At 35.4% G+C, this 12840-nt stretch overlaps 1 protein-coding gene across 16 annotated transcripts in view; it reads left to right on the top strand.

Moving 5' to 3' along the window:
• Positions 1-12840, top strand: part of KIAA1109 (KIAA1109 ortholog) — a 211040-nt gene that overhangs the window by 92594 nt on the left and 105606 nt on the right. For all 16 annotated transcript variants that reach the window (XM_045468446.1, XM_045468497.1, XM_045468429.1 and 13 more), the window contains 4 exons: positions 3769-4019; positions 7091-7349; positions 8383-9220; positions 11673-11743. In XM_045468446.1, coding sequence (XP_045324402.1) covers positions 3769-4019; positions 7091-7349; positions 8383-9220; positions 11673-11743 — 1419 coding nt within the window. The remainder of the gene's footprint in view (positions 1-3768; positions 4020-7090; positions 7350-8382; positions 9221-11672; positions 11744-12840) is intronic.

Genomic DNA, 12840 nt, shown 5'->3' with positions numbered 1-12840 from the left:
ACCGCGAGATCGTGACCTGGCTGAAGTCGGACGCTTAACCGACTGCGCCACCCAGGCGCCCCTTCTTTTTTTTTTTTTTTTTTTTTGAGGTTACATTTATCTTTTAAGTTACTTTAAGATCCTGACATTTTATAAAAGTGAGCATGGAAGCTCATGTGTGGAGAATATTGTTTTAAAAACTTTAAAAACTTTGATTTCTTTGATAATTATTTCTCAGGAAGCCAGTTAATGTGAACAAAGTGCTTGTGTCTAATTAGCTGAGATGGTAGAACAAGGTGCTGATGAAGCTAAGGAGGTGGCATCATGTGATTCAGGTTCCAGGTGTTCCAGTAAATCCAACCATTTAGATTGGTTTCCGTGCTCTGATTGGTTAATAATTGTGAAGAGTCTGGGATTTTTATCCTACTTGCAAGCTAACAAGTTAGCCTACCACAGTTTTCATGGGTGCTGGCAGAAAACACGAGACCTCTGGTCAGAGACAAAGGACTTTATTACTTACAGCAAAAGCACTAGCCAGAGTCCTGTGTGCTTGCATTAGTTCTCTGTGCCCTCAAAGTAGGGTTTCCAGATGAAATACAGGAAGCCCAGTTAAATTTGAATTTCAGGGGCGCCTGGGTGGCTCAGTTGGTTAAGCGTCCGACTTCAGCTCAGGTCATGATCTTATGGTCTGTGAGTTTGAGCCCCGCGTCGGGCTCTGTGCTGACAGCTCAGAGCCTGGAGCCTGTTTCAGATTCTGTGTCTCCCTCTCTCTCTGACCCTCCCCCGTTCATGCTCTGTCTCTCTCTGTCCCAAAAATAAATAAAAACGTTAAAAAAAATTTTTTTTTTAAAAATTGAATTTCAGATAAATGATAAACAACAAATAACTTCTCAGTGTGCCATATTGCCCCATACATTGCATAAGAAAAACTTATTTACGTTTATTTATTTATTTTGAGAGAGAGAGCATGCACGCACGTGCGTGTGTATGAGTGGGGGAGGGGCAGAGAGAGAGGGAGAGAGAGAATCCCAAGTAGGCTCTGTGCCTGATGCAGGCTCGATCTCACAACCATGGGATCATGTATTGAGCTGAAATCAAGAGTCTAGCGCTTAACTGACTGGCTCACCCAGGCGGCCCTTTACCACTTTTGTAGTAAGTGGAAGCAAGCGTTGTCTATTTCAGGATGAGACATTACCTCATCTTTTAAGGTCATTTACTGCTAGTACATCCCTGAGAAGTGGCCTGGTCAGAGCTTCACATTCTTGGCATACCCAGCAAGAACAGTAGGCATGTTTAGGCATATTGGTAATTGCCTCTCCTAGCATGTAGGTATCAGAGGTAACTCACTGATCTTCAGCTTTGGCTGGCTGCCTTTGTGTATATTTGATTCCCAGGAGTTTTGGGGCCTAGATATATTATTTTTTCATATAATTGGAGAAGTTGCTGGACACAAAGGTCATTAGTTTCTTTAGGTCAGTGTTTTTGAAAAGTATACTTCCCAAACCACCACCACCAGTGTGTCCTTGGAACTTGTTAGAAATTTATATAATAAGACCTTACCAGACTTCATTCAGAAACTCTGGGGGTGGTGCCCTGCTCCCCATATTGTGATAAGTCCTTTAGGTGATTCAAATGCAAGCGAAAGTTTAAGAACTAGTGCACTGAACTATAATAAAGGTAAGGAAAGGGAGCTTACATTTGATATGCAACTTCTGTATTCCAGGTTTTATATCAGGAGCTTTACATATGTTATACCATTTAATCTTCAAAACAGTCTTATTAGGTATATCAGACCATAATTTTACAGTTGAGGAAACTGAGGCTCAGAAATTGTTAACTAACATGTCCAAAATCCTAGAGTTATTAAGTGGCACCACTGGAATTAGAACCCATGTCTAGATGACTGCAAATCCATGCATTTTGCTAAGCTTTTTGCTACACAAATGAGGTAAAAACTGTGTGTGGAATATGTAAGATCTTTTATTTTGATAGTGCTTAAAATAGTTTGCTTAGTGACTGAATCTTAATACTTTATAATGGAGAAGTGATTTGCATTTGATAACATTTAATTGCAGTAATACCTCAAATTTTCACTAATCCTAAGGCTTTCTCATGTATTTTTCCTTCTGTCTTCTCTAGACTGATGTTCCACTTCTAACTTGATATATTTCATCTCATATTTCACATCTCAAATATTACTTTTGAAAGATTCCTTCTTTTTCCTTATCACAATACCCTGTTTTTTTTTTTTTATTACCTCATAGCACTCAGTATAATTTATGATTAGATATTTTTGTTTATGGCTTGTCTGTGCCTCTGTACTCTAAACTTCACATGGATAAGACTGTCATTTTCACCTAGCACAATACTAGGCACATATAGATATGTTCAAGAAATGTAAATGAGTGAATGTAAAATGAAAATGATAATACCTATTCTGTCTTCCCTTGAGGGCCCTGAGGAGACAGTGAGATAATGCGTGTAAATATGTTTAGCAAAACAGACTTAATATGAGATGGTTTTATCATTTAAAGTTTAAAAAAGAGGAATAAAGATATATCTCCTATATTTGTATTATATTTTTTTAAGAAAGAGGATAGTTAATATACTGTCAGGCTTATGTATGGACCACTCACAGAGCCTGAAGACTTTTACATACATTTTCTCCCATTGTCTTAATTCTTAATACTTCATTTGAAGTCCTTATTACAAAATTATTACAGTTTTTTTCTCTAAAAGATAGAATGCATCATTTTGGCCTTATACATCATTTTGACCTTATTGAGAAATAATTTCCCACTTGTCCCACATTTATAGTATTTTGGTGTATTTACCATGTGAAATAGGCTGTGAAGTGCTAACGGTGATAAATTATTAAGTATAATCTGTACCCATGGTTTTGTCCATTTTTTACATTAATGTTTAAAATTTTTAGTCCTTTTGAGAATATTTAAATATTCTTGAATAAAATTTAAATAAAAATATTTAAAACTGCTACTTTAAAATTGGATTTAAATGTCTGATCTTTAATATTTGCTTTTTTTTAACATATATATATATATATATATATATATATATATACACTTAGCATATATATATATGTTTGTAGCATATGCTACATCTCTTTTCCTGTTCCTGCTTACTTTCATCTCACCATGGTGATATTGGGTTTTTGTTTTAAATGTTTATTTGTTTATTTAGAGAGAAAGCAGAGGGGGGAGGGGCAGAGAGAGGAGAGAGAATATGAAGCAGGTATTGGGACTCAATCTCAAGAACTGTGAGATCATGACCTAGCTGAAATTAAGTGAGATGCTTAACTGACTGTGCTACCAAGGTGCCTCCCAGACTGTTTTTTTTTTTTTTTTTTTTAAGAAAGACAAAATGGTTAAAAAGACATTCCACAATAAAAATAAACTTTTATGTTTGTGTTTACCTTGTCTTTTAAAAATATTAATTGGGGCGCCTGGGTGGCGCAGTCGGTTAAGCGTCCGACTTCAGCCAGGTCACGATCTCACGGTCCGTGAGTTCGAGCCCCGCGTCAGGCTCTGGGCTGATGGCTCAGAGCCTGGAGCCTGTTTCCGATTCTGTGTCTCCCTCTCTCTCTGCCCCTCCCCCGTTCATGCTTTGTCTCTCTCTGTCCCAAAAATAAATAAACGTTGAAAAAAAAAATTAAAAAAAAAATATTAACAATTAACTTATTTTTAATTATTTGCCAAAAAGTTTTTTATTTCTTAATCAGTTTTTGTTATGTTGTTGTTTTTGTTTGTTTCTGTTTTGGGTTCTGTTTAGGTTGTGGTTTTTGTGGCCAGACGATACCCTGAAGAATAAGAGGTGTAAGAACAAATGTGGTTGTCTTGGTGGCTGCAGATTCTTTGGTGGCACAGTAACTGGCCTAGATTTCTTCAGACTTGAAGAGTTGACACCTTCCAGTAGTTCTGCGTTTTCAAGCACAAGTGCAGAGTCTGATATGTATTATGGACAGTCTCTGCTACAGCCTGGAGAATGGATTATTACTAAAGAAATTCCCAAAATTGTAGATGGTAATGTGTTGTCACTTGTGCTAATCTTTTATTATCTTTATCTTTACATCATTCTGAGAGAGCTGTGTTACTTTGTTCAACTCAATTTTTTGAGCAGTCTCATAGGTAGAATTCATTATAATCTGCCTTTGTTTTGCAGATGATTTAACTAAAGCCAGATAAGACTAATGAGTTTTTATAGTTATACAAGGCAAAAGTAGGCCTACTCTTTGGATCTCCCATTGTTGGTATTGGTGATCTTCCTAGCCAACTGTATTCTGAGTATTACATATCATTTCCTAGAAGTCAGCTTCCAGAGGTGCACTTAAGAATAGCTGTGTTCCAAGGTAACAGTTGTTTTATCAAGGTTACTTTTATAGGAAAACTTGTCAAGAGTAGTGTTTATACTATTGGGCTTCATGTTACCAACTACTTTTGCAATATACTCTTATCACTAAAAATTGAACATATCAAGAAGAGAAATGTGACCTTTCCTTAGATCCAGTAGGATAACTTTGTAAATATACAAGGTTGGTATGAGCAGTAAATGGTGGTTTTAAGTATATTAGACTTAGATTTATCTAGTATCTTTTCTCTAAAGACTTCACAAATGGATTTTCCTTTGGATTTTTTTAAATTGTGTGTTCCTACAATTAAGTGCAGTGTTTACTGCTTAAGTTGCCATGCTGTCAAGAAGTGAAATTTAGAGAAGTCTTAGTATTTTACTAATATTAGCCTTTTCCTCTCGATCTGCTCAGAAGCATTGACAGCACTGCCTTTTGTCTGTAGACAAAAAGGGAGGGAAGAAAGTGTATTGATTTCCCATGTATAAGGAGCTCTTAGAGGAAAGAGCTGAGCTACATACGTCAAACTCTCGTTTTGTTTTGTTTTGTTGTTTTTTTTCAACATTTATTTATTTTTGGGACAGAGAGAGACAGAGCATGAACGGGGGAGGGGCAGAGAGAGAGGGAGACACAGAATCGGAAACAGGCTCCAGGCTCTGAGCCATCAGCCCAGAGCCTGATGCGGGGCTCGAACTCACGGACCGCGAGATCGTGACCTGGCTGAAGTCGGACGCTTATCCGACTGCGCCACCCAGGCGCCCAACTCTCGTTTTAATGATATTTCACTAAATATTAATACATAAGTATGTACATCTTATTTAAAGTTGACTTCTGTAGTTTTGGCTAGAATAACAGTACATTATTATTATTATTTTTTAAATGTTTATTTATTTTTGAGAGACACACAGAGCACAAACTAGGAGGGGCAGAGAGAGAGGGAGACATAGAATCCGGAGAAGGACCCAGGCTCTGAGCTGTCGGCACAGAGCCTGACGTGGGGCTCAAACTCACAAACCATGAGATCAAGACCTGAGCTGAAGTGAGACGCTTAGCCCACTGAGCCACCTAGGCGCCCCAGTAACAGTACATTATTGTAGAAAATCTGTAAACATTAAAACTTCTTGACATTTAAAAGATAGGAAAGATGCTAAATAAAATATATCATTTTTCTTATTACTTTCTTACATTTGAATAATGTTTGTTTTTAAAAGTTTTCACAGGCATTTTCTCATTTAATCTTCAAGCTACCATGTGAGTTCTATATTTTCCTTGTTTACAGTAAGGAAAGTGAGGCTCATCACTGAGACTGAGTTGCATGAAATCATATAGCCAAGTAGATGGCTAAGCAGAAACTAGAATCAGGGCCATCAAAGCCACTTCAGTGTTATTTCTGCTGTACTACAGCTGGCACTAATTTCAACACTGCTTGATTTTCTAATCTGGATGAAAATTTAACCATCACAAATGGAAGGCAGAAAATCTACAGGGAATTTACACACAGTGGAAAAGAGGGAAGAGAACAAATTCTCCAACTGAACAAAGCAAAGCTCATTATAACTCTTATAATGTATAATAATAAGGATTTTCTGTATCTCCTGTTGATTCAGGAGTGACCTATAATTCACAAATTGCTATAAATTTGCTATAGATTTAAACACTATGTAAGTATGTGACTTTCTGATTGTTGTGGTTTCCAGGAGCCAAGTATAGATGTGCAGTGTTAGGATAGAATCAAGGAGGGCACATGGTAGAACTCAGGATTTCCTTGGAAGGTCAGTGAACACTAGTTTCCTACCACTTACAAGTGAATGAAACTCCGTTTTGACTTCTACTGCTTTGATTTTTCCATTTGTGGTAAGAGAAGCAAATAATATTACTTACATTGTAAATTCTTAAGTCTTCTTACCCCTTAAATTCCATCTAGGACTGCATTCTTCTTGGAGAGAAGTTTTCTCCTACTAGCAGATTCCTCTTTCTTGGATAACACAGGGATGGTTGGAGGAGAATAGAAACTGGGCCAGACTTATTTTTTGGATCTAAGCAGCTGTAGAACTCTCTTTTCATTCTCCTTCTCCTCCATTTACATAACACATCACAGGGCTCTTATAAAAGGCTGAGGAAGTGTTCCACATTAAAGAATACATGACAACTGAATGCAGTAATATATGATCTTAGATTGAAGGGGCAGAGGTGCTTTAAAGGACATTATTGGGTCAATTGAAAAAAATGGGAAGCACATCGCAGATTAGATAACAGTATTGTATAAATACTAAATTTATCAAATTGACAATTATACAGTGGTTATTTATTATTCTTAGGAAATAAACATTTAACTATTTAGGGTAAAAGGCCACAATGTGGCCTGCAAATGACTTTCAGTTCAAAAAGCACTATGTATATATAATACATAATAGAGAAAATGGGGCAAAATGTTTAAAATAGGTAATTCCAAGTAAAAAATTTATGGCGGCTTTGTGTTATTCTTTAAAGTTTTCTGTAAGTTTGAAAATTTTCAAATAAAGGTTAAAAAAAAAGAGGAAGAAAAATTTCAGTGACTATGGACTCTGGATCCATACCTAATGTAGATATCTTTCTATAGTGTTTAGCATATTGTTATGTGAAACTGAATACTTTTGCTGTAAAAAATGATTATGTTTATAAAAAATAAGAAATTGGATTAAGTGTTCACATTTTTCACAAATTGCTTTTGAAATTATGTTCATATAACCTACTTTTTTGTTTGTTCAGGTAATGTGAATGGCATGAAGAGGAAAGAATGGGAAAACAAATCAGTGGGAATAGAAGTAGAAAGAAAAACTCAGCACCTTAGTCTTCAAGTACCGTTACGATCTCATAGCTCATCTTCTTCCTCAGAAGAAAATAGTAGTTCTAGTGCTGCACAGCCTTTATTGGCTGGAGAAAAAGAAAGTCCCTCTTCTGTTGCTGATGACCATTTGGTTCAAAAAGAATTCTTGCATAGTGCGAAAAGAGATGATGGCCAAGTAAGGTCAGTCAGTATTCAATTAGATTTAGAAACCTGATCCTAATAAGATAATTACTACCAAAAATTTTGGCAAGAAAATCTTTTTTCCTCTCAACTCATCTACTATAGAAAATTTTCTCCTCCTGAACATATTTTTAAATGTTAGTTTGCTGTTGTCTGGTTACAAAATTAATACATATTCACTGTAGAAATAGGAAAATACAGAAAAGTATAATGAAAATAAATATTTCTTGTCATCTCACAGATACGAACATTTCAGATTTTCCTCCACTCTCCTTGGCTATTCCTTCTTATTCCCTATTTCCATGTCCTCCATTTTTCACCCTTCATCTGTTCTTTCTCTTCCTCTTACAACCTGCCATTGGTTGGATGTTATCCCTCAGGACTCTGTTCTGTACCTTTATCTCTACTAACTCTGTACTGTTTCCCTAGGTGGTGTCAATAATGGTTTGGCTTTAATTAAGACCTTTTAAATCTGAAACTCCAGCCAAAACTTTTGTTTCTATAGGCCCAGCTACTTTTTTTTATATATTTTTACTTGGATGTTTCATGGAGACCTCAGACTCAACCTATAAAAAATGAACTAGTACCTCTCATGCTCAACTTGCTCTGCCTCAGTAAATGGCACTAGCATCAGTTGCTGAAGTTGGTGATATTGGGGTTATCTGTAACTTCTTCCTTTCCTTCAATGCCTCTCATTTAATTAAAGGCTTTGGTATATTTTGTTGGACAGACTTTTAAAGGATGTAAAAAAAAGTTATAAATGCATTAGTGTCCAAAAAATATGGATTGAAGATTATACTTTGGGTTTCTTCAAGTTTGTATTTTGCTGTAAGCTGCCTCAATTTTTTCAGAACCACATGGGGTATGAACCGTATTGTGCTGTTTTGCTACTTTGTATATTTTATTGTAAAATTTTAGATTTTCCTTTATTCATAAAAGAAATGATTAAAATTACTAAAAGAGTTTTCTAAGTGCTTCTCTTTGTACTTATATGATGTATAGTAAATGGTAATAGCTTTGCTTTCTGCTTTAGTATTCCTACAGAGATATCAGGAAATAGCCCCGTGTCTCCTAATACTCAGGAAAAGTCAGTAGGTCAGTCTCCTCTGAGATCTCCCTTGAAACGACAAGCCTCTGTATGTTCCACTCGACTTGGAAGTACCAAGAGCCTTACTGCTGCTTTTTATGGGGACAAGCAGCCTGTTACAGTTGGAGTCCAGTTTAGTAGTGATGTCTCCCGAAGTGATGAGAACGTGCTAGACTCACCAAAGCAGAGAAGGAGTTTTGGTTCATTTCCATACACACCATCAGCAGACTCCAATTCATTTCATCAATATCGATCAATGGATTCCAGTATGTCAATGGCTGATAGTGAAGCCTACTTTTCTGCAGCTGAAGAATTTGAGCCCATTAGCAGTGATGAAGGCCCGGGAACTTATCCAGGTAGAAAAAAGAAGAAAAAGCAAACACAGCAGATTGACTACAGTAGGGGTTCCATATATCACAGTGTGGAAGGGCCACTTACTGGCCATGGAGAAAGCATTCAGGATCCCCGAACTCTGCCGTTCAAAACTCATCCTTCCCAGGCTTCATTTGTTTCTGCGTTAGGTGGAGAAGACGATGTTATAGAACATCCGTATGTTGTAGAAGTTGAGAAAACAGTAGAGAGTGAACAGATTACTTCTCAACAACCTGTGATGAATTGTTATCAGACTTACCTTACTCAGTTTCAGGTAATTAATTGGTCAGTGAAGCACCCTACTAACAAAAGAACCTCAAAATCCTCATTGCATCGTCCCCTCGATCTGGACACTCCAACCAGTGAAGAAAGTTCATCATCGTTTGAACAGCTTTCTGTTCCAACTTTTAAGGTATAAACCAAGCCATTAGTTTCCACTGATACATTTAGTTAGATAAATCAGTTTTTAAGATGTTTCCAAAATTATTCTCTCAGTCATTTTAACTACCTCTCGGAAAGGTAGAATTTCTGAAATCATGTCTTCATGTGTAACAATAAATCTTAGGGTTATCGATGAGTATTATAAATTTAAGCATATCAAATTAAGGAACAGTTTCAGACTTGATTGTCACAGTGTTAATTAATATATGGTCTCTATACACATTATGCTCTAAGATTAAGATCAAGTCTCTGTGATTCAAATTTTCACATGTCTTGAAAATAAAATTTTGTAATTGTTTTTAATAGCTGATGTTCTTTCTACTCAATCTGTAACTGCTTCTAAAAAAAAAAAAAAAAAAACTCTAGTTGCTTCTATGCAAATCCAATTCCATGTGCTTGACATTTGAGACCTTCTAATTTAGCAGGAATTGGTTATTGTCCATTTCTGTAATGTATTCTGTAAATAGCTTTTTAAAGGAACACTAAAAATGCATCAAAATAAATTTAGTGATAATAGCCAATATGAAAACTTTTATAAAATTATACATTTATAAGAGATTTTTTAAAAATGATTTTAAAGACCAAAATTATGCATGTAAAATCTTATGAAACTGATTAACAGTGTTTAGGAATTTTATGTGGTGTTTACTTACATAAACATACACACTTATTTAAAGTGTCTAAATGTTAATTTATTCATTCTTAATTCAGATATTATATACTACTGTGTGCCAGGCTTTTGATGTACAGTGATGAGGAAAACAGACACAGGACTTATAGTTGAGGTGTGGGACCCAGACAGTTAACAGAAAAACAGATAGGTATATGATTACAAATTGAGAAGAGTCTTATGAAGATAATCAAAAAGAGAATAATGGGGGATGGGGCTACCTATATTGCATTCACATTAAAGATTACTGGAGGAGATAATATTTGCACTGAAACTTAAACTATGAGAAGAAATTGATGATGGGAAGACCTAGCACAGGCATGAGCCTTGCTAAAATTCTAACGTGGGAAAGAAGTCAGTGCACACTGAACAGTTAGTTAGCAGGGAGATTGCTCATTTTGAGGCTAGAGACCTAAACAAAAGACAGATCATTAAGGACTTAAAAACCACAGTTTCAGTAGTTAAAATTTTATTAGGAAACTTGTGAGAACTTTAAGGAAATGTGATTTTACGTACTTTACTAAGTAGAATTGAATTGACATTAAGCAGGAGAACAAGTGGGGTAATCACTTAGGAAGCTGTTGCAGCAATCGGTGCAAGAGGTGACAGGGCTGGACTTAAGTAATGCTGGAAATGTGATAAATGGAGTTGGAATACATGTATGCATTTGAGCAATATTTGTTGAAGGAAGAAGAAGCATTAGTGACCATTACAAAGTTTTGGTTTTATTTATTTATTTTTTTAATTTTTTTTTTCAACGTTTATTTATTTTTGGGACAGAGAGAGACAGAGCATGAACGGGGGAGGGGCAGAGAGAGAGGGAGACACAGAATCAGAAACAGGTTCCAGGCTCTGAGCCATCAGCCCAGAGCCCGACGCGGGGCTCGAACTCACGGAACGCGAGATCGTGACCTGGCTGAAGTCGGACGCTTAACCGACTGCGCCACCCAGGCGCCCCCAAGGTTTTGGTGTTAAGGTTGTGCCATTTCTTGCCCAAGATGAATGACCCATGTTAAGATTTCAAAATGTTTTCTTTATTCCATGTGAAAATATGTTGGTATATGAATTTTCCAGTATAAAAAACATATGGTACTTCCAATACAGAAGAGTAACTGAGAGGTTAGAATTATTTTAGTAATTGCATAAATCTTTCTAGTTTGGTTAGGCAAACTACTCTCTGGAGTAAAGTCAAGGAAGTAATTCATATCTTTAGATAATTTCAAAATAGAATATAGGCAATAAGAAAGTCATTTTTCTCTATTAAATCTGAATAACTGGCTAGCATTTAAAAGAGTTCAGTTTGGTTTGAATAACCAAGTGCATTATTAATTTTAATTGTTATCTGTTATTTACAATCTAGTTTTTCGTATAACTTAATGTTTCTCTGGGATTCTTTCTCACTTAAAAGTTGATTGTGTTAGGAGAAGGTTCTAAAATTAGTTTAAGAAAAGCTCAGAAAAGGAACTTTGGAGTAAAGACATTTGAAGCACTTATTTTTAAGCTTTAGTTATGTAGTCTTTTACTATCATTATTGAATCCTCACAGCCCTGCCCTCTCATTTGTCTGAATAATCAGAAAATGAAAGTGACAATTCCATATTTTTTGACTTTCTCAATTTGTTAAATATTTTATTGTACATATGAAAAGCATATTAACAAGGTAATCTGGATATTGACAAATACTAGTTGATAGCATAAAATTAGAGAACAATTAATATTAAAATTCTAGACTATAATGTTTTATATTATTTTAGGTTATCAAACAGGGGCTCACCGCTAATTCTTTACTAGACAGAGGGATGCAACTTTCAGGAACAACTTCGAAGTAAGTAGAAATTACATACTTTTGAAGTTTAAAGTATGTAATTTAATGATATGTGGAGTTTATTCTGAGGAATAACCATTCTTTACTTACTTGACTGTAAACTTTATCTTTTATTTATTTATTTAAAAATTTTCCTTCATAATTTAATTCTTTGACCCATTGGCTTGTTCAGAAATGCAGTGCTTGATTTCCACATATTTGAGAATTTTAAAGATAGCATTTTGCTTTTAATTTCTAATTTCCTTTGTAATCACATAATATATTCCTTATTATTTTGGTCTTTATATTTGTTGAGACTTGTTTTGTACCCTAGCTAGTATTCTGTGTTGGTGAGTGTTCCACAAGCAGTGGAAAAGAAAGTGTTTTCTGCAGTTGTTGGATGGAGTCATATTGTGCACATGGCAGAGTTGGTGGATGGTGTTGTCTGATCTTCTCTAAGCTTACTGGTTTGTTGTTCACCATTTCTATCAGTTGCTGGGAAAGTAGTATAATCTTAACTAAAGTTGTCAATTTATCTATTTCTTCCTTCAATTCTGTCAGTTTTTTAAATGTTTTTTTTTGATGTTTCTGATTTTATTTTTATTTTTTTATTTACTTTTATTTTTTTAATATTAAATTTATTGTCAAATTGGTTTCCATACAACACCCAGCGCTCATCCCAACAGGTGCTCTCCTCAATACCCATCACCCACTCTCCCCTCCCTCCCACGCCCCATCAACCCTCAGTTTATTCTCAGTTTTTAAGAGTCTTTTATGGTTTGGCTCTCTCCCTCTCTAACTTTTTTGAAACTCTTAGTAGATTTTACACATTGTTCTGTCTGCTCACATTGTTTTATCATTACAGAATATCCTCTTTGGCTCATGTAGTAATTCTTTTTTTTAAGTCCACTTTGATATTAATCCAGCCACCTCAGCTTTCTTATGCTTCCGTGATACAAATATATTCATGGAGTATCTTTTTCCATTATTCTTATTATTTTTACCTTCCACATGTCTATAGTATTTATACTTCAGTTGCATTTCTTGTAAGTAATAAATAATTGGCCTTGCATCTTATTTTATTATTTGTTTTTCCAGCTGATTTATTCATTCTTACA

The sequence above is a fragment of the Leopardus geoffroyi genome, chromosome B1 (genome assembly GCF_018350155.1).
Source record: "Leopardus geoffroyi isolate Oge1 chromosome B1, O.geoffroyi_Oge1_pat1.0, whole genome shotgun sequence".
NCBI lineage: Eukaryota > Metazoa > Chordata > Mammalia > Carnivora > Felidae > Leopardus > Leopardus geoffroyi.
This window is presented reverse-complemented; position numbering and strand designations above follow the sequence as displayed.